General features: G+C 36.1%; 1 protein-coding gene across 1 annotated transcript in view; it reads right to left on the bottom strand.

The window, feature by feature from the left end:
- Nucleotides 1-696: 696 nt before the first annotated feature.
- SOX5 (SRY-box transcription factor 5) overlaps nt 697-21,818 on the bottom strand; it is a 963,387-nt gene continuing 942,265 nt past the window's right edge. Inside the window, exons 16-19 of the mRNA XM_060165318.1 lie at nt 11,547-11,655; nt 8,768-8,941; nt 3,047-3,263; nt 697-1,434 (exon numbers count right to left, since the gene is read on the bottom strand). Of these exons, the coding sequence (XP_060021301.1) occupies nt 1,131-1,434; nt 3,047-3,263; nt 8,768-8,941; nt 11,547-11,655 (804 nt within the window). The 3' untranslated portion in view covers nt 697-1,130. The remainder of the gene's footprint in view (nt 1,435-3,046; nt 3,264-8,767; nt 8,942-11,546; nt 11,656-21,818) is intronic.

The following is a 21,818-nucleotide window of genomic DNA, read 5'->3' as shown; positions in this document are numbered from 1 at the left end:
GCCCTATATTGGTTGTCATTTGAAGTGCAAAGTCAAGGTCATGGCTGCTTCCAGACCAGTCACTTAGAAGGATGTGGGATTTCATCCCCAGATGTGGGTTTAACTCACAATGGTCCAACATTATTCCAATTAGTACCATAATCACACACATACATACACACAAAAATCCAAGATCAGAAAATATTTTTTTCTCTAAATTTCTTATGTCTCTCTCTCTCTCTTTTCACCTGAGAACAGCACCTACAGTTTCCATTAAAAAAAAAAAGTCAAATCTCACCAGCTGCTGGTATTTCAGGTTTTTCAAGGGATTGTCTAAGATATAACACTGTCCTAATTTAAGAAGGAACAGGAAAAAGGAAAGGGAAAAAAATCAACTGGGTCAATACTTCAGTACAAATTTGGCACTTGCTCAAAGATGTAGTGTGGTGTGCAACAGATAAGAAAGTCCTCTAAAGAAAATGATTGCTTATTTTGTGGTGGATAGCAAGGAAGTTAAAAACAGGCTCTTTTTCCCTCTTCCCCCCCATGCACAGACTCCCATCTTTAAAGTATAGAGATGGAGAAGGTGGAGAGAAGTAAAGAGAAATTCATCTTTCTTTTTTTTTTTTCTGTCAGGTGCATTACCGAAAACAAAAACAAAAACAAAAACAACGAAAGGAAAGAAAGAAAAGGAAAAAAACCCAGAAACCCCAAAAAACAAAACTTATTTCTTTTTAAAAACTGTAGCACAAAACAACAAAACACATTCACAAGCCACTTGTTGGCACTGTGTACCTGAGTGAGAATTTCTAGAACATTGTAGAACAAACAGCCATAAAGTTTATTAAAAAAAAAAGTTGACGGGTAAGACTTCAGTGCTTGGATGTAGCAGCTGAATTACTGGCATTATTTTACCCATAGCTTATTTCAATCTCTTGTTGTTGATATTGTTGTTTGCTTGTTGTATTTTTATTTCCTTTCCAAGCCTTTTGAGGCTGAGGTCTATTAGTCAGCTGATGTCCCAACTATTTAAGACTAACAGTTAAAGTAACAGTCAGTGTATGAGAAAGTTAATGTGCTTGGCCACTGGTAAGGATGAACCAGCTAGGGCTTCTTTAAGTCCTAAGGTCACAACAATCTTTTGACCCTTATCAGTTGGCTTGTCCTGCAATATGGTTTTCACTGTCACTCCCATAATCTACATCTGGATCATCCTCTTCCTCCTCGTACTCATCATAAATTTCTCCGTTGATGTCCTCAGCCTGGATCTCTTCTTTGATATGTGGCTCCTCTCCTTTCACGCCGTAAGTGCTCTGGATAACAGGCATCCCAGGCTCCGGGCTGCTGGACACGCTTGAGTGCTCTGAGGGCAGATGAGGGGAGGGCATTCCAGCCATGGCGATGGCTCCAGGGTACACGACACCAGCAGTGGCGATGGGGATCTGTGCTTGTTGCCTGTTGGAGAGGAATTCCCAAAAAGAGACCGTGGGTGAGTGGACGGTTGGATGCAGGCCTTACTTACTCTATAATTAATTTGCTCAAGTTGTCCAACTCGAAGGTCATGATTTTCACCCTGCTGCCCGACATTTTGGAAACTGTATCCTACTTTGATCCCAATACCTTACTTCTATGTAGTGCTTTATAGATTACAAGGCATTTGCACGTGTTACCCATTTGATTCTTAAAGTGATTGCTACTTTTCTACTTTATGAAAAGGAACTGAGGGACAGAAAGATTAAGCAGAAGAACTCAAGTCCCTGAGCCCGAGTTAATTTTTCCTTCACTACAACATGTCGAAACAGTTTTTAAAAGAATTAAACCTAAAGATAATTCAATTTTAATGGAAAAACCCTAAAGTCTTAGAGCTCTCAAAGTAAAACTTTACTGCCCAGAGCTCACCAGAACTGAACAGGTCCACCTCATCCCTGAAATAGTTTTCAGTGGGGGTAGGAAGTAGGGCTGGGTTCACGGGTGGGCCACCTCTGCAGCTGTGCAGGACCCGGGGCTTAGACAGATCCCACACTTGGTTTAAAGTTCTGTTGTCACAATCGTGAAATTCTTAAAAAACCTTTCAACAGGGACCCCGCATTTTCATTTTACACTGGGCTCCACAGATATATTCTGTAGCTGGTCCGAGTACGAAGGGATTAATAGATGATGTTCATTTATGCCTTCTTTCATTCATTTGTCTGTTTACGATTTCCCCAAGGAGCGCTGGGTCTCGTGCTCAGTGTGGAGAAGAGTACTGCACTGGGATATAAATCACAGACTCTTTGGACAAAGCAAGCAGCCTCTTTCAGGGGAGTGGAGGGGATAGGGCAGATTAGAAAAGTTTTGTGGTTCTTTTGTAAAGTATCCTCTGGCCATTTTCAGAACAGTACTTATTATTCTAAGAAGCTCTCAGGATCTTATTTACTGTTCCATATATGAACAACTTTATTTCTGTGCTTTTTGATAAAATTATGCAGAAACAATGTGGTTGCAGGCCTTTGCCATAGGAAGCAGGGTAAGACATACTGAGAGAAGCATCCTTAATTCAGAAGGAAACTTTCCCATTCACAACTTGTTCTACCCTGAAGAGAATCCCTACTTCATGTGATCTTGTAAGGCCACACGTGTGCCTTGAGAGCCCAGAGGCTCTGCTATATTCAGAAACAAGTCTTTCTTTTGGAATCGGTTTTATGTTGTATTATCTCAGCTAAGTTGTTAGCTGCTGTGGAATTTACACTGTGAGGCCTTGGAATTAATGAAAACCAGCAAGAAAAAGAACCAGGAAGACTTCTATGTTTTTAATAGCAAACTTCAAAATTCTTTACTCTCAGATATTTTATTTTCAAACCAGCTATTGACAAAGCTCCCACATCAGAGCCATTGTTCTAGGAGCCTGGAATGAATTCACATGAAGTGTTCTTTCTCAGGATTGTAAGGGGACAGTTTAGTCTCTGAAAATACACTGTGCTCAGGTGCTTTCTCAAAATGCTGCTTTGCAACTAAACAAATACATCGCACATCCCATTAAGTGTAACGGGAAATGTTCTCTATGGGAAAATGACCGCAAGGTCCTTACCCAACGTTGAAGTATTGCCGCATTTCCTGCCGCCTGTTCCGCATGATTGCCTTGTATTCCCCGATGCGCAGCTTTTTGCCATCCACCAGGCAGGTGCGCTTCGGCCTGGGCTTGTATTTGTAGTCAGGGTACTTCTCCAGGTGCTGCTTGCTGAGACGGGCTTGCTCCTCATAATATGGCTGTTTCTCTAGGTTTGTCATAGCTTTCCAGCGAGATCCTATGAGGAAAAAAAGGTCACAATTCCCATTTGCACAGCGGCTGAGGATCCTAAAAAGGTATAACTGAGAACACGAAAATCTAAAGTAAAAATGTTGGCCAAATCCCAGAAATACATGAAAAGGTTATGATTAGTGAGCTCTGACTCAAGAGGTGAGATGCCACAAGAACAGAGGTGTTGGCGGCAGTGTCCTCAAAGACTGTGCACCCAGAGATACAAACACTAAGCAATATTTTTCTTCTGGCTTGAATGAACAATTTAGCCAAACTTGTACCTTATGTACTTAAAAGTGCATAGATGATTTAATGGAAATATCTTTCATTTCTACATTAGACCATGATGTAATTCAACTGTGAACTGAAAAGTTATTCAAAAATGCATTACATATTTTGAATCTGAGGGTAATTATCTAGTTACTGAGTATTGTTATGCAGGGTACATTACTTACTACAAAGGTTTCTAACGTATGGTATGTGTAATTCTCATCCTCCCCCAAATGTTTAAATATGCTTATGTGATTAGTTAAAAATTTATTTCATTAAAATTCTAATTCTAAAAAATACATTAATGAACATGCACTGGGTAACTACTGTGAGCTAGATACCGTACTAAAACCTTTACATAAGTTGTTCCATTTTTACCTTTCACCATAATCTCGTAAGCAGACAACATTTATACCTATTTCTAAAGATTAAAAAATTGAAGTTCAAATAGATGAAGTAACTTACCCAAGGTCACACAACTATTAACCTGTGGATCACTGACTCAAACTTAGTCAGAAATGAAATTGAAATTGTGGTACAACATGTATCCTTACATACCTATACTCATATAGGATCTAGCAGAAATCAAAACTCACAATAATAAGTATGTGTTCAGTAACATTTTTCTCTTACTAAATCACTTTCAATAATACATAAAAATGTCACTTCCTGTGATAGAGTATGCATTAGTAATGTCAGCCCAAATTGGTTTTCCCTTTCTTTTCACTTTTAATTTTGGTTTGGATTCAAGTAGGATTGCAAAAAAACAACTATTGGAAGCTTAATTAAAAATAGTTTATGCTTATTCTCAATATAGATGTGATTTAAAGCGTTGATTCTATCAGTATGGCTATGTGCAGTAGTAACAGAAGTAGTAGTAGTAGTAATGTTTATTTTTTATTAAGAATGTGAGAAAAATCTATTTGCAGATGTTTATCTGCAAGTACTCAGCTCAACTCTACCCAAATGCACAAAGACCAAAATAACTGGAATTAGGAGATGCCTAGCAAATATGTACTGGCCCTGCTGCCTTTACCTAAGCAAGATCGTAAACCTTTTGAATGAATTCATTACTTAACCATAACTCCACATCTCAAATGCAAATAGCTCACTAATGAATAGTACTTTCCTACAAATGTACAGAATTCCTCAATATGGACTGTTATATTTATTAAACGAATGCAGAGAAAGGGACAACATCTCCTCCCTTAGAATTCTTTCCTATTGGAACAGATGTTGCTTGGGTGGGTATATCCACGTAGGTGTTACAAAGATTTATAAACAGATTTTTTCCAATCTAGACAGCCAATATGATTTCATTATATTTACAACAGAAACTCAGGTTACAGTTCAAATAATAACAATTTTTCTACTCCTTTCTCAAACTTGTATTTAAATACAGTGTCCAACATTTAGTTAGCTGGTCAGGCCATATCATTTGTAGGTACAATCTCAAACTCTTTATTATTCAACATTATTTTCTAGAGGAACTTGAAAATCATTATGTCGTTCTCAGGGCAAATATAAACACAAGTAAACCTATAATACTATTGAACTAGATCAATTCTTCTTGTGGAGTTTCTTATATGTATGTATACCAGAATTTTGACCCTCAGAATAGGAAGTGGAAAAGTGAACTTATCAGAATAACTTACTGAATAATTAAAGAAATCAAACAGTGGATCAAGGATGGTTGACTTGAAATTCACTAACTATGTTTACCACCAAATAAAACAAAGAAACTAGCATTCTCAGTTAGAATAGGAATTGCCAAAGATTCTTCCCTAAGTCTAAATGTTCTATCAGCTCAAAAAAGAATATTTTTCACTAAGGAAAGGGAATGTTTATGCCTCATAGTAACATGCCTTGGAATGTAAGAGCTATGTTTAGATTTCCTACTATGTGCATGATGCTGTATTCATCACTTGATATGCAGCAGTGAGTTGTTACGGTTCCTATCTTCTTGGAGCTTATATTCCAGCCGAGAAGAAATACATTAAATACGTAATTGCAAAATGTATAATTTTAATTGTGGAAAGTACAGGAAGCTAGGAGAACATATGATAAGGAGGTGAGATCAATCTTCTGTAGGTCAGGAAGGCATCGCTGCAAAAATGACTCCTAGAGGGATTGAAAAAACAAGAGCAGCCTATGGAGGAAGAATAGAATGATCAAGGCTTTGTAGTGGGAAGGGGGAGTAGAAGAACCTAAAGTTGTTCTGGCTAAAACGCAGAGAAAAAAAGGATAGTACAAGATGTGTAAATTCTCAAATAAGTTGGCCTCTAACTGTGGTATGAACTGGAATCAAAATATTTTGAAACTTGATAATATAATTTCTCTGGAAGTATCACTGAATTCTAAGCTATATTGAAAAATATGGCCATATCACTGTTACATGTCTTTTCAAAATTAAGAATTAAGGGCCAATTTGACCCAGTTAATGCTTAAGCTAACTACTCCATTATACGACCGAGCAGAACAGTGGTTCAGTTTGGTGGCAAAGGCAGCTATCATTTTTTAATAATAGCTTTCGAATGGGGATAACCAAATGACAGTTTGGTTTTGGTTTCAGTGGCTTTGCAGGTACACCAACCACTGTTTGTAGCTGCAATGTAACCCCCTGAAACTCACTAGATGAGGATGGGAGGGCAGAATTTTAGATACCTTCAAAAGAGATGAAAACATCTCCTTGATTTGGGTGTGGCTGGCTGCTCACCCTGGACCATGTACAGGGAGTAAAAGTTCCCTGCTGTTTCCAAAAGATGAGCCTTCAACGATGAAAAAAGAATTAAGTACATTCAGATATTCCTCCTGATGACAAAAAAGAAGATTCAATCTAAAATATTTGATGTTCGAAATGAGAAAAAAAAATCAGTCTTGAAAGTACTCTTTTCCTTTCTAAGTCTGGCAACACACTAAAAATGAAGAGTTTGAGCTGGGCAACAGTGTCATCTCCACGGGGTCTGTAATGAGTTTGCACATTTTACTCTAACTACTGTATACCTAATCAGAAAAAGATGTCCCCCGTCCCCTGATCTAGCGCCAAACGGTAAAAGGTGATTCCTTATGTTAACAATTTCAGCAGAATGGCTTATTAAAACCAGATTTTAGGGTATTATAAAATGCTTAGAAGCCCTTTAAAATGTCAACTAGGATCTCCGGAGACTACGTAAAATGTCAACCCAGCTCAAGCGCCTGTTTTAAGCAGAATGAATTAGTGGCATGCTGTCAGAGGCTGTTATCCAAAACAATTAGTAAAAGGGAAAACATCAAGCTTTCTTTGTACTTTTATATGAAATGAGCCATTTAGAATGATCTTGTGGGTATTTGAAGATCACTTATTTATTTGACGCTATGACTAAATATTGAGGCCCAAGACACCTCGGTGGGGTTTTTTTTTCCTGCTATATCTTTAATTAATATAATTTCATTGAAAAATCTTAAGCTAGGCAGCATTCTCTTTCATGCAACCTATTATGATATAATCATATAGTCATTCTAATATTCTCTCCTTCAAACCAGAAAGGAATTCTTTTAGCCAGTCATCTCTTTCCCATGAAGGCTTTTGCTCTATTTCCTAAAATATTTCACTGGTATTTCTCTCATACTTAGAGTAAGGTTTTAATCAGTGATTATTATTTTTTTAGTATTCAGACACATAAATGAATGATATAAAGACACGTTAAACAATCTTAGTTTTTAGTGTTTTTTTGACATTTGGGGATTTCTAATTTGATAATAACTGATATATTAAAATATGAAATAAGCTTACATCAAGTATTTTATTCTTTTCTTGAGTTTTTCTAAATGAAACAGATACGGTATTTTTTTAAACGAAAAATTCATATGGAAGGAAGAATGTTTTCAAAAAAAGAAAAATAGATCAGAGATGGTAGAGATGCAAAAAATATGCATTTTCTTTTGATCAGTTTCAGTTTTTTATTATATTTGGATATATATTTATACATAAATATTCATACATATTTATGCATAAATATTCATGTTTTCTATGCACATATAAAGCTTCACATGTTCATATCTTTTGAGGTAACCGTCATCTAAAGAGCTCAAAATCATTTAGATGAAAATTGAGACACAAGTTTAAGTAGTTAATGGTTTTTGTTTGTTTTTGTTTCATTACAAATGTACACTGTGGACTGGGAGGCACCCTATTACCGTTGTTGAAAATATGGGATCATAAAAACGCATGTACATGTTTAGTAACCACTTTCAGATGATCGGTTCCTTAATGTAAAGAATCAAAAGGCAAACTACATTAGCTACGTGTAATTCCAAGTGCACTATGGATTTTAACAAAGCTTTAATAACTTCAACAAATTTTGTTACTTATTTGTCAAAGACAAAATGTGCTGATAGAGTTAAGTGTTCTTCTTCTAATTTTTTTATTTAGCTCTTAGAAGTCAGAGAAAATAAAAACTTGCTTAGGTTGTCAAGAACCTGGACACCATGCTCTTGAAGGTACAGATGATGGTGAGGATGACATTGATGATGGTAATGATGTCAAGAGAACAGCACCAAAGAAATGGCCTCTTCCATTCCTTCTTTCTGGGACTTAAATTGGTGTATAATAGGTCTCTTTATAATCAGTACTCTTTCCTTTCAACCATCTTTGCTGTGTGCTTCAGTGTCTATGTATGTTGGGTAAATATGTACTTTTGTCATCTGTTAAGCTGAAAGCTGCAATAGCAGGGAAAGTCCCTTTTTATATGATACTGAAAATATGCGTAAGGATACTAAAAGTAAAAATTAAAAAATGTACACCCAAACATCTTCTTGTGTCCTGACAATCTAAACTGATTTTCAATTATAGTATTAGAACAGACATCATCTCCACCTCCACCCTCACCCCCATGACATGACGAATTCTATAGTGTTTACAAAGGAAAAGAACAAATAAGGTCAATACCAATACTGAGTGGCTTGTGTGAAAAGAGCTTTTCTTCCTAGTCTTAATACAAATATTTTAAATTTTTGAAGAAGAGGAAATATTACAACAACTAGTGTAGGAACACACATCTAAATCAGAATCTGGGCACAATTTCTTGATAAATGTGGAATGCTTCATGGTCAGAAGAAAAGGCTCAATAAGATGTACCTAATTTTTAGATAAGTAGAAAACATGAGCTGCCTGGCTTCCAAACCCAGTCTCTTTCAACAAATGCAGAAAACAAAACTGTACCTGTACTTCATACATCACTTAACTCTTAATACTTTGCTTACCCAGTATCTTGCTGATGTTGGAATTGTGCATGTCAGGAAAGGCCTGAAGGATTTTCCTTCGTTCATCTTTAGCCCACACCATGAAGGCATTCATTGGACGCTTTATGTGGGGTTCATTGCTACCACGCCCCCTGGATTCTCTATAAATTCTTGATTCTGAGACTCCAGCACTTCCTAAAAACAGGGAACATTGCTTCACGTTAGTGTTAAAACTTATGGCAATTCCCTTCCTTGCATTATTGTTTTTCAGCCTATTAAAATATCTGAAGATCAAAAGCACATCAAATAATGGTACTTCTAGTTCTTGAGCCAGATGCTTGTTTATGAAGGTTCTGTGATAAGCCTTGAGGTGTCAAATGTTGTTATTTGTATTTTTAAGTCCATTTCTAATATATTTTTCCTTTCTTTCAATGGACTATGGACTGTTTCACCATTTACTTTCAAGAGCACACAAGAAATTCGAATATGTGATCTTTGATACAAACTGGAAAGAGAATAGTTGGGTTAGGTCAACAGGCATGCTGGTACTGTAGAAATATTAGATAGGTCAAAAAGCTTACAAAATTGTGAAACACCAAACTGTTCAGCAGAATGGATGACTACAGGTAAGGATGTGTCTCTGCTACCTGAAGACTGACAGAACATAGCATACTTTTTCTCTCTCTGAGGCTATATAAAAACACTGCTAAATAAATGTTTAAGGTTAAAATACAATATAGATATCTCCTATAATGTGTTTGGCTTTTCTTTGAAATTATGTGCTAATACATGCATGAAATATGCTGACGCAGCAATGATAGTCTGGTTCCCAAAACATACTTGAAAATGGTAGGAAAAGAACAAACAAATGGTTACATTCTATGGTTTCTTACAAAGTCTACAGTCACGTATTTAAGGTGAAAAAAAAAAGTTCATTTCCCTGAATTTTCCCACTAACATCTAAGTTATCCAAAGAGATCCATTGATAATTACATTCCAAACAGCAAGACTCAGGATGATAAAACATGACCAAGTGTCACACTGGAACCTTGGGGAGCTTCAGGCGCTCCTCTAGGCTTTATCTGACTTTGTAGAGTGGCTTCAGCAGATTAAACTGCTTCCAGAGATACTTGAATTTAGGCAAAGAAAATAAGGAGAAGCAAAACATATAACTCTGGCACTATGTTCTCCAGGATTGTCATTACAAAAGATGAAAGAGATATATTCTGTTAGCATGTAAAAATTTCAAATATTTTGGGATTTTTCTAGAGCACTGCTCTTCTTTTCTTCCTTCATCCTCCTTTTCCTTTCTTAATTTGAAGGAACAGGAATCAAACAAAATTACCCAGACTTGAAGACCTCTGTAGCAGCAAACAAAAAACACAGCTTATTTGGAATTTCTTATTATTTCTCTTTCGTAGTATGCCCTTTGGTCTGATGAAGATTGGAAAATATTTTGCATATGAGCATGACTGAATATAACAAATAACAGCAACAACAATTTTGATGTTTTAATGCTGATTACCGTGGGTATATTTTATCACGCTGATACAATTTAAAATTTATGAAATGTGTTATTACCAGTAATTGTCTTTTTATTGACAAAAATGAGTGCTAATATATGGCGACATCTTCCTAAAATGGGTTTGTAGCTGGCAAATGATCATTTGCACAGCTGCTTTTTCTTGTTCTTACACCTTACAGCAACATAAGCAATAAAATGAACATTATGTGATTTCATCAAAGCTAAACAAGCTCTCTGTATGTACTTAGACCAGGTTTATCTTAGCCAAGCGAAGCAGAAAAGAGAAGGAAACATCTGGATACAATAGGCTAGAAAAACACAGACTTTTCTTGGATATCCAATTCAATAAAATTTGGTCTCGACAGAATTATCTGGTTAAATGCTCAAGTTTGGCTAGCCCCTTGGCTGCTCACTGGTTTGCGCTGGTTCAGTCTTTTTCTGTATGCAGGGAGCTTCTGCCATGGTAACAAAGTTGAGGACCATGCTCTTGAAATGCATGTATGTCACCTGACACTGGAGAGAGGGTCCCAGTCGGGGCTCAGTGTAAGAGGAAAAGCACTTTCTTCTTTTTCCCTCTTTGCTGTGCTATTAGAATTAGAGCATCAATTTATTTGGTTGTCCCTGTGGATGTTTAGAACGTTCAAAGATGACGCAGACAACAGAAGTCTCAAGGCATGTGAGGGAAGCATGAGACTGTACCGCTGGAGCTCTAGTTGGGTTACAGAGGGTAGGCAGGGCACCTGACTGTATGGTAGATAGTATAAGAGGGAAAGGGTCCCAGATGCAAGAAACTATCCTGAAAATGTCCTCTGAGCCATGTATTCTGGTCAGGGTTTGACAAATGAAAACCTCAAAATGTGCTTATAGAAAAACATTTTTGAAAAGTTTGTTTCAGGTGTAAGAAATAGGGAAGTGAGAGACAGGGACGATGATGATTGAGAGCATTTGCTTTAGAATCATGCCATCTTGAATCCAAGACCTGCCTTTGGTGCTTACAGCCCTGTAGTCTTGGAAAATATGACTCAAAATTCCTAAGGGCTAATCTCTATATCTGTAAGAGTTCTTATGTCACAGGTTGTGCTGGGGAGTAAAGAGATGATTTATGCATAGCACTCAGCAGAGCGTTGGGCAGGTGGGAACCACTCAGTACATGTGAACTCTTACTGTAATGATCAGGTATGAGGTGGCTGTCTTGTATATTTTTTAGTAGTTTTAATTGGTATTAAACAGACACTTCTGCACACTACTGGAATATATACGAAAAATTTCACAAACCATCAGAATCTCCACTCATATTGAAATCCATCATGGCATGGCTAAATTTTCCTTCTTCATTCTGTTTAACTGCCAGTTGCTGAGTCAGACTCTCCAGTGTTGTTTTTTCCTTTAAAAAAGAAATTTATAATGAGATCTCAATCTGGAAATTATAATTATTCAAAGACATTTTTTTCCTTGGGCTATATATAACACATTAGCTCCTGGAAGGGAGGAGATGCTGATTTATTCACCTTTGCACATTCAGCACGTTATGACTGAGGTAACTGAAGCCAATGATCAGCAGGATGTTTGAAGGGACTCTGATTTGCAGAATCCCCTATACAGTCTTGGCATTTGGGTTTGCTGAGCCTAAAGGATGGATGCTGGGATCCTTGGAGACAACCTTCCCAAATCACAAAATGTGCATAGAAATTTCATGGAAGCAACCTGTTTTACAACATTTGGAATGCCTGCTTTATTTTTAGCCAGACAGGAAAAGTATAGAAGTGGCATGAGGCCCAGAGAAAGTCTTCCAATAGTCAGGTGACCAAATGATTGAAACATAATTCACAGTAGTGCCCTCGGGTTGCCATCTCCCTAAATGCCATCTGCATTCCTCATGCAAGGGTAATGAAGACGTTTCAATATTCATTGTTAATTGCTTGTCAAGTCTCTGTACATTCAATGTGAGTGCCTGCTACTTGGACCACGATTTGATTTGGATTGCTAAGCCAAAATATTGAGTTGGAGAATTATCTGAGATACAAATATACCAAAATTAGATCTGCAAAGACATCAAGTCATTTGAAAGCACGCAGTGCATGATCTGAATTCATGGAGAACGTGGCATTACAAAGTAAATTATTTTCAAGAAAAATATAATGCTTAATCTACACCACACGAGATTTTAAACTATTTCCAAATTAAGTAATTGGGTGATTTTAAGAACAGAAAAGCATACAATAAAAGGTTTACAACTCTCTCTAGAACTTTCCATCATTGCTCTGAGGATGATGTGGTTCCAAAGCAGCTTTAAGAAAAGCACCTATTGGATTTCATAAAATTTGCTCATGTTTCTTGGTAATCATGCACCTCATCTTCTGAGGAACACAGTCACGAGTTACACAAATGAATCAGTAGCTGCGGAACAGCTACTGACACAATAAAAAGTTCACAGAGGGCTTCCCTGGTGGCGCAGTGGTTGAGAGTCCGCCTGCCGATGCAGGGGACACGGGTTCCTGCCCTGGTCTGGGAAGATCTCACATGCCGCGGAGCGGCTGGGCCCGTGAGCCATGGCCGCTGAGCCTGCACATCCAGAGCCTGTGCTCCGCAACGGGAGAGGCCACAGCGGTGAGAGGCCCGCGTACGGCCAAAAAAAAAAAAAACAAAACAAAAGGTTCACAGAAAATAATCAACTATTTAAGATAATTGTATTACAGGTAAAGAACCCAACTAACGTTCCCAACAAGAGCCAACAGGGTACTGAAATTCTTCAGACAGTATATACTTTACCTCTATAAAATCTCTGACAGTATTTCAACTATACACACTAGATGGAAAATTCTCTTAATTTAGAGGCCTTGGAATCCATGTCTCTCTTCATCAAAGTCTGATATACGATTTAATAGAAAAAATATTTTAAATTGTCAATCAGTATAAAATACAGTAGAGAAACTGAAAACAAAATAGTTTATACCAACTTTAGTTCTATAAGATTATATAGTACTAAAGTTGAAATAAATTATATATTTAAAAATGTGGAACCTCACCCAATTTTGTTTTGTGTATGAAACTGGTATTTTCATCTGCTTTACATGTTCTACATTTCTTTTGCTGAGAGAGTCTGCTGTATATATTCAGCTGAGCCCAGGAGCACCAAGGACACCAGCTTAACAGACTGTCTTTAGAGTAAATGTAGCTGTTAAAATAGAAGACAGTTACATTAAAAAAAAACAAACCACATTCCATCAACATAATCTGAGAGCCCCCGGGTCAGTGAATACTTTACTGTGCTATCTTTGGGGAATGTACTGGGCATGGATCACCTCTCAGGTTTTTATTTAAAAGTGTATGGGGCAATAATGCTACATATTTTCTATTTTGAAGTAAAGTCTTTCAAGAAGAAACAGCAAAATGAAGGCAGTTGGAGTAGAAAAAATGAAATGTTAAGTGACTCTGAAGATTCTGCATTCAGCTGTATGGACCTTGCACCATCTTACCAAGTAGCTAAAATTAGCAAAGGATGAGCTGGAAAGTCACAAGTAGTTTTTACAATAAGTAACCTCTAATCATCTACCTCTAAAGCACAGAGTATAATAAAATGATTCAATTAGCTATCCACAAGTGGAATTTATGATACTTCTTAAGAGGATGTCAGTAGGAGACAGTGGAAGTAAACACAGTCAGCTGCACTTCTTTTGTGACCTTTTGTCACAAAATAGTCATTTAAGTCATTAAATAGTCATTTAAGCTAATTCTCAGTCATGTGAACAGGGTAAATGAGAAGTGATTGGAGGACCTGAAGAAGGTGTGTTGTGTCTTTAATTAAAACACCTTACAGTAGCATGTAAATCAAAATGGTAATACTGCCACAATTTAGAAACTCTTGCTGACAATAAATTCAGAAGACAGAGGAACTGAGGTAAGGGGTATATCATAAAACCCAAATGGTTATATGGTAAATATATGGTATATATATATATATATATATAAAATACAGTGGTTATATAGTAAATAACTCGCTATACAATTCCATATGAATACTGATCCCATTGTAAAAGTTCATATTTAGTTCTTATGTATATAGGTAGATATAAATCTATGTGTGAATAGGATTCTAGATAATATACTGAACTACCAAAAGAATGAGTTGGATTTAAGAATAGCCTTCAAAAGTTTAAATTCAATCTATTCAGGAATATAGGAGGAAAGTCAGCCAAATATTATAAAGCACAAATGCTGGTACACCGGGAAGATTCCTTTCATCCTACTACTTCTAATCCCATCCGTTCCTGGCCATCCCCTTCACAAAGAGTCCTACTATGCACTGTCTGAGATACAACTCAACCGTTTCTGATTCTGTACACTGGGTTAAATAGTTCCCTTTCCAAAGCCTCTATTCAAATGTGTGACTATTACTGAAAAAAGGTGATTCTCAAAGTTCTTATAATTAAATTAATCCTTTCTAAATAGAGACTGCTGAAACAAAATGACGGCAGTAAATGTCAGGTAGGGAGGTGGTAAATGGGAAGATGTTGGAAATAAGAAACACCAAAGAAACTGAGTTTATGGAAATAGAAAAATATGTTGATGGGCAGAGGTGATAATTTTTACCAAACTTATACCCTTAGTTCCAACTGGCTCTGATAAAGAGCACATTAGTCAAGAATTTTTATAGAAAAAGACCACCACATGCCCCCAGTCTAAGACCAGTGTTCTTGAACATAAATCCAGTATAGCACTTATACTTTTCTGCCTTCTCAATACTATCCAAACACTGCCCTGAAACTTATAAGATTCATTCATCTTTCTCTCTTCTACTTTTTTCCTATTAGATATAAAACAAACAAACAAACAAAAAACACACTTAAAGAAATATTGGCCAAAATTCTGAACTGCTCTGAGGAACATCAGAGTACAGGGTGCAAACAGATTAATTACTACAAAGTAGTCAAAATGAAATAGTCCTGAGGATTTACAAATAAGGACCAAACAAGACGACCTGTATGCTTTCTATTGGATAAAAACTAGCTATTGGATAACAACTAGAATTCCTTTGGAAAGATGAGTCCTATCTGGCTAATCAAACCTTGTACAACTCTGTAGGTTTACTAAGATCAAGAAGAAACTTAAGGTAAAGTTTGTCTTAACTTGAAAAACTTTCTGATCCTATGTTGACTTGAAGAAACATTCAAGTGAATTGTATCTGATCTACAGAAGAAAAGAAAGTTTTAGACAATATAGTTTCTTGGGGTCAAATGAATAACTCTAAAACTCAACATTCATATAACTATTATTAATGTGTTAATATTCACTTAGGGAATTTGGCAGCTGGTTTTGGGCTCTGTGGCTCATCCAATGACTTGAATAATGGAAAACAGCACGTGTATTGTTTGCACATGACACCAGACTATGGTGGGAATCAACAAGGAGAGCCAAGAAATATCTAAAGAGATGTGGGTAATTAGCTGATTAGAAGTGGTCAGTAAAGATCAGTGCTTTCTAAGCAAACAACGTTCTGAATGGCAAAAGGCTATAGAGATCAGTGGGAAAAGAACATATTTGAAAATAGAGAAAATAACCCATATAGAAAATAATGGCTTTGGGATCAGGAACATGACATTTTAACCAAACGCTGCCATATATATTAGCTATACTACTTTAGACAAATCAATTAACCTCCCTGAGTTTCAGAATCCTAATTTGTAAAATGGTGCTGTAATATATGACAGATTCTCATTAGTTTAAAAAATGAAAAAGATACACTTTTAATATTAGGGAAAAAGTAAATAGGGGAAATGAAAAAGATAAAGATTCTTCCTAAAATATAAGAATTACAGGAATAGTTATTTCAATATGAGTATTAAGTATCCTGCTGTGGTTATGATCCTTTATTGTCTACAGCCAGAGTAGTGGACAAATATGCATTAAAAAGGAGAATGTTTGTAACAACTCTAAAAGTTGTTGGGATTTTTTCTTTCCTCTTGCACATCATCCCTGACAATGTATTTAATCTTTTTTATTTTCCATTTGATTCTCAGGCCTGATGGTTTATAGCCCCATAATATAAGTCTAGTACATATTTAAGTTGAAAAGTTCTCTTATTCCATTACTTCAACTATATAGAAAACAACTAAAAATTCACTGTGTTTGTAAAGGCTCAAAAGGCACATTGTTTGTCGATATTTCATAGAGCAGTCAAAACAAAAAAACCACACAAACTGTGCTCTAGAGGAAGTAGATATTTCCTTAGTTACCTAAGCCTAAACTGCATGAGTAGATGGTTCCTCTATTACTCCTTGAAATTGGGATTTATATAAGTGACAAGCTTTGCTCACCGTCAGACACACATACACAAAGAAAGAGATGGGCTGTGGATCAGCTATGATAATGGACGTCCCTGAAATAAAGCTCACAAAGCTATAAAACTCATAAAAAGCACATGCATGAAATGACAGAATAGAGTGTGACTGTCAAATGTTGACTCAGTAACAGTTAAACCCCTTCTGGCTGACCTTTTTTATGATCTCCTTCTATACTAATGACACAGGAAGAAAAAAGAAACAAAAAAGGTTTTTAACCCTCCAATTATGGGACCCTCACAGACCACCAAAGAAGATGAAAGATTATTTATAATGTCATAACGATTTATCGGTTGGAGAATTTTTTCATCAGCTTAAGTAGAACATAAAAAACAATGCGTGTGTCTGAGATCCCCTTCAATCTCCTGGTTTCACCCTTGCTTACTGAGATTGCCATTTTCTAAAAAATAAGCATCCACCCACGTAATCTAACTGCACAAATGGGAAAGAAAGCTTTGTTGTAAAAGATTTACAATAAATTATGTACAAATACACACACACATACACACATACATTTCTCTCCAACGCCAACAAAAATGCAATCTGAAGAAATCTTTTACTAATTTTATTCTGGTCAAATGTGAATTTCTCAGACACTTTGGCACTCTGAAATCTAGTATCCTTCAGGAATATTTTTCCACTCATTTTCTCCATCAGAGAATCATATGGATATATGAGCTAAGGGGTTGGAAAAGTCCATAAGTGTCTTGTGGTTTAGTCAACTATAAAAAAATCCTTACCTAATCCTGATTTTTTTCCCCTTCTAAATTCAGAGATACCCCTAGTGGAGAAAATAATAAATTAGAACCCATAATTTTGTTTCCACAATCTAATTTCCTTTTGTGAACTTTGGTAGCCAGCTTCATGAAATGTTTCTTGAAGTATAATTCTTGCTAAATTACATAGAAACTTAGTTTCATCAGGCAATCTGGTCAAAGTGAAATGTATTGGCAGATCAAGTTTTCTTAAGAAGTATTACAAAGCTGAAGATAGAATTGTTTTGAAGGAAACACACAGCTTCTATGAATTCAAGTCTTAATCTGGATGAATACATTTCTAAGAATAGTAAAATGACTTGTGGATAAAATTGATGAATCCCTATTTATGATTTTTAAAGAACTGATTTTAAAGTGGGAGAAATATTAGGAATTGTACATAAATAACTAATTCTGAGTTTTCATGAATAAAGAGAGAATTTGTGGAACAATGACTTGAGCACTTAATGTATGTTCCAGAAAAGACAGAACTGATTGTTACAGGATTAGTTAAGAGCACTTAGTACAGGATGTGATACAACAAGAAGCTAGTATGGATTCATTAAGAAAAAACTATGTTGTAATGGTCTAGTTTCTTTTTCTGCAAAAACTGGAATGCAGACCATGGCCATAATGTTTTGGACTTAACTCAGCTTTGGGTTATGTTCCTATCAATATCCTTGTTGTCTTCATGGAGAAATTGCACAGGACCTTGCAAGAGAGAGTTGAAGGGGAGATCAACAATCTCTGTCTTTAAATATCTTAAGAATCTCCATGCTTAAAAAGAATCAAGACCTCTTATTTGTGAAAAAGAGAGGATTTGGCCATATGTAGTAAAGAGACAGAATACTGACCAATGGTTGTAAGTTATCAAGTGAAAGATAACGAACCACTGAAGGAAGAGTTATATAAAAGAGTTGTCTCTCCATTGAGTGGGCTGTCTTAGGATGCAAAACATTTCACTTCCCTAGAGGTTTTCAAGTATTGGTCATATGACTACCTGCCTGGCAATTCAACATCAGATGATATGTTGAATTAAAGGCCCTTTACATTTTCTTTCAATTCTATGTTCCACTTGACTGGAGTTGCTCAAACAAAACAGAAGTATTTTGACAAATGTATACAGCTATACATGTTTCTCTATCCATGATGATAGTTTCCTCAGAAGCTGTTAATTATGTTTCAAAATGTAAAGGTACTCCATTTATAATTGAGAATTCTATCATCATTTTCTTAAATTCAAGGAAGATATTTCAAATTATGAAACAAAACCCAAAAAATATGATTATTGAAATACATTTTGTGAAGGGACTGTCCAATAATACTCAGATTTACAGATTCTAAGTGCATTGTGAAACATGCAGTCATATGTCCGAATTCAACATGACTGCCATGGAGAGGAAGAAGTCATTGAGTGTGTGGGGTAATGAACCGAAGAGCCACTCAAAGGAATCCGTAGGAAAGAAATCATTCACAAAGAGGGTACACGTGAATAATATCATGGTAAAATATTGGTCCTTGCTTACTTGTCCCAGGGGTGCTTATAGTCTGTACATGTGGAAGAGGGAAGGCAGGAGAGGAAAAAACTAAGACCTGAGTTTTCAAAGTGTCTGTGTATGTGTTCAGCATTCAGCCAAAGTCTAAAAACATGACTTTATTTCAAACCAGGGCAGATACAGATAACTGTGCACACCAAGTCAAATCAGAAGGCTTAATGTGAGAAAAATAGGAGGCCAACAAAGTAAAATAATAGAATTCACAACCTACACAGGGTGTCTGGTAGGTGGGAGGGCTGCACAGATGTAAACACACAACTGGAATGTTGTCTGATGATAACTGTTCTATAAACAATGGGTCACTCAGTTAGTGAGCTACAGAAACGTATAGACCTTTGCTCTTTAATTTTTCCTTTTCATAGGATAAAAGCTGTAAAACTGTACGTATTCTTATAAATGCAGCCTCAGTAGCCAGTAGTTACCTCAGTTAAATAAATATACTTGCACTGTTTTAAAGAGAAATGGTTTGGTTCCGAAATGCTGGGTCTGACGAATAGAAAGAGGCAGAGCGGGGTTATAGTTCGCTTTTCAATCATCCATGGTAGTTTTAGGGGAGAAAATTTAGAGTAGAATAGATATTTAAAATCTCATTTTAATGAACAGCTAAAACTTCACATGTTTTAGGAGAGCTGCTATGAGAAGCAAAATAAATAAGATGGAACATATTCTTTCTGTTTCCCGGCTCATTCTCTAATGAAGAGGGCTGGTGCGTGGTGAAGAAAGGAAGACCTAGAAAGGGAGCAGAAACAGGAAAAACAAAGAGTTGGAAAAAAGATACACAAATGATGGAGATGCTGATTGATTAAAGGATTTGTGTGTGTGTGTGATAAATCCTCAAAAATGTACTAAATGATTCACATGGCCAACGCTGGGGTACAATCTAATCAAACAGGCACTGAGTTACTTTCTTGAACATCTTCAGCATGGCCCATTAGAAAAGAGACTGAAATTTGAACAAGAGGACCTGGGTTTAAAAACTGATCTACCACTCGAATTCCTATAATAATGTCATACCTCAAGGTTTTTATTTTTAAAACAAAGATATGAATACTTTTCTGCTTATAATACTGTACAGAACTGAAATTTGATGTGAAAGCAGTTGAAAAAGGTAAGATACAAACTAGATATCAATAGCTATTATTACTCCTATTTTTACTCCTATACTCATAAACAAGTGTTTCTCATTTGTAAAACAGAAAAGGTATAAGTGGAAAGACTCAATGAGGCCCTTTGAAATAAATGTTAAATTCAGAATATTTTCCTCATAATTTTAAATCCATATTGTTAAAGTCACTTGCAATAAATGACGATAGAGAATACAATACATCTACTAAGTATGAGGATAATTGAAAAACAAATGGCTCTTTGATTATTTCAGTGCCTTAATGTTTAAGTGTCTTGAAGACAGCTATTTGATCCTGGGGATGAAGAAGGGAGCAAGGGAGAAGGGAAGGAAAGATCATTCTTAGTAGACCAGGTTTTCAAAAATAACACTTCTGGTCCAACAACAAAAGTGATTCTTATTTTACTTACAGAAAATTTGAAAAAATCAGGAATGTGGGGACATGTAAATTTCCAACCCCATCACCTTGGCAAAATGATTGTTTATTCTTCTTCTAGTCTTTTATCTATGTACCATGGAAATGTACTTTAAAAATATCTAGATCATTCTCCATACGGTGTTTTCAAACTCGTTTTTTTTCAGGAATACTATTGTGAGCCTATCCTCATATCTTTAAATGAACAGACAATTTCAATCATCAGAGAGGCCTGTGGGTGTCTATCTGAAACCCAATTTGGCATGCCCTGTGTGTCTCATTTTATTGGACCATCCTGCACTAACCCCTCTACCAGAATGATGTAAAGAACACAAGACTCTCTGTTTGAAAACATGCACAGCTTTTCTAGGCTTGAAAATTAAACCATAAAAAGTTTACTGGAAAAAAAAAAAACCCTTTAAAAAGCTCCTTAAAAACTCACACCATAATTGCTCCCCACCAAGCGTGGGCACTTGCTAGCTGCAAGTAGTGGCACTGTGACAAATGTAGCAAAACTGAAAGCAGGCTATACTAAGAGAAAGAAAAAGTCTTCCACTGGCCATCTGTGAAAATAAGGCATGTGGCCATTAAATGCAGAGGCTGTAAATATACACAAACTCCATGAAGCAAATGGCAAGAAAGGACTAAACTTCAAGCTCAAACAAATCAAAATGTTTAATGCATAGTTACCACTGCTGGACGAAAACAGCTCTGATCTTTGCAGTCTGCAAACTCGGCATGTATTTCAATTAAATACCCCCAAAAAGAAAAGAAAGAAAAAGAAAGAAATGAAAAGACACAGAAGAAAACCATCTGGAACAAAAGGCTATAGACAGCCTATACTCAATTTCTAGAAACAAACAGCCCCTTTAACTTGCACCAGCCTGTCGAGAATGTCGATTGGAATTATTGAAAGGCTGACATATAGAGTGATGGATGGGTGATGACATAATACCTATTTGCCTTTTTGTCATGGTCTTAGAAAACGGGCTGCTCGGTGCTGATAATATTCACTAAGGGGTTTTCCTCTCCCCTCCTGTCCCATAAGAAGTGTTCCCTAGCTAAGACACTCGGTATTAAGAAGGTTTTATGAATGAAAAACAAAAGAAAAGAAAACCTGAGGATCAAATGCCAACTTGCACGTAAAAAACTAGTCTAGATTTTCTAATAATCCGCTGTCTAGAAAGCAGTTCTCTATCCATTTTACATACATATTTAGAGTAGAGAGACTCCAATAATAAAAAGGCAAATATTCAACTTCAGACTTTGTGTATCTTTTAATTAAAATCACCAAATAAATAATTACATTAGAGATAAAAAATAATATATATTCACTTCTATAAAAAGAAAATATTAACCA

This window comes from Lagenorhynchus albirostris, chromosome 11 (genome assembly GCF_949774975.1).
Source record: "Lagenorhynchus albirostris chromosome 11, mLagAlb1.1, whole genome shotgun sequence".
Lineage (NCBI taxonomy): Eukaryota > Metazoa > Chordata > Mammalia > Artiodactyla > Delphinidae > Lagenorhynchus > Lagenorhynchus albirostris.
The sequence above is the reverse complement of the archived record's forward strand: the minus strand, read 5'-3'. Positions and strand labels throughout refer to the sequence as shown.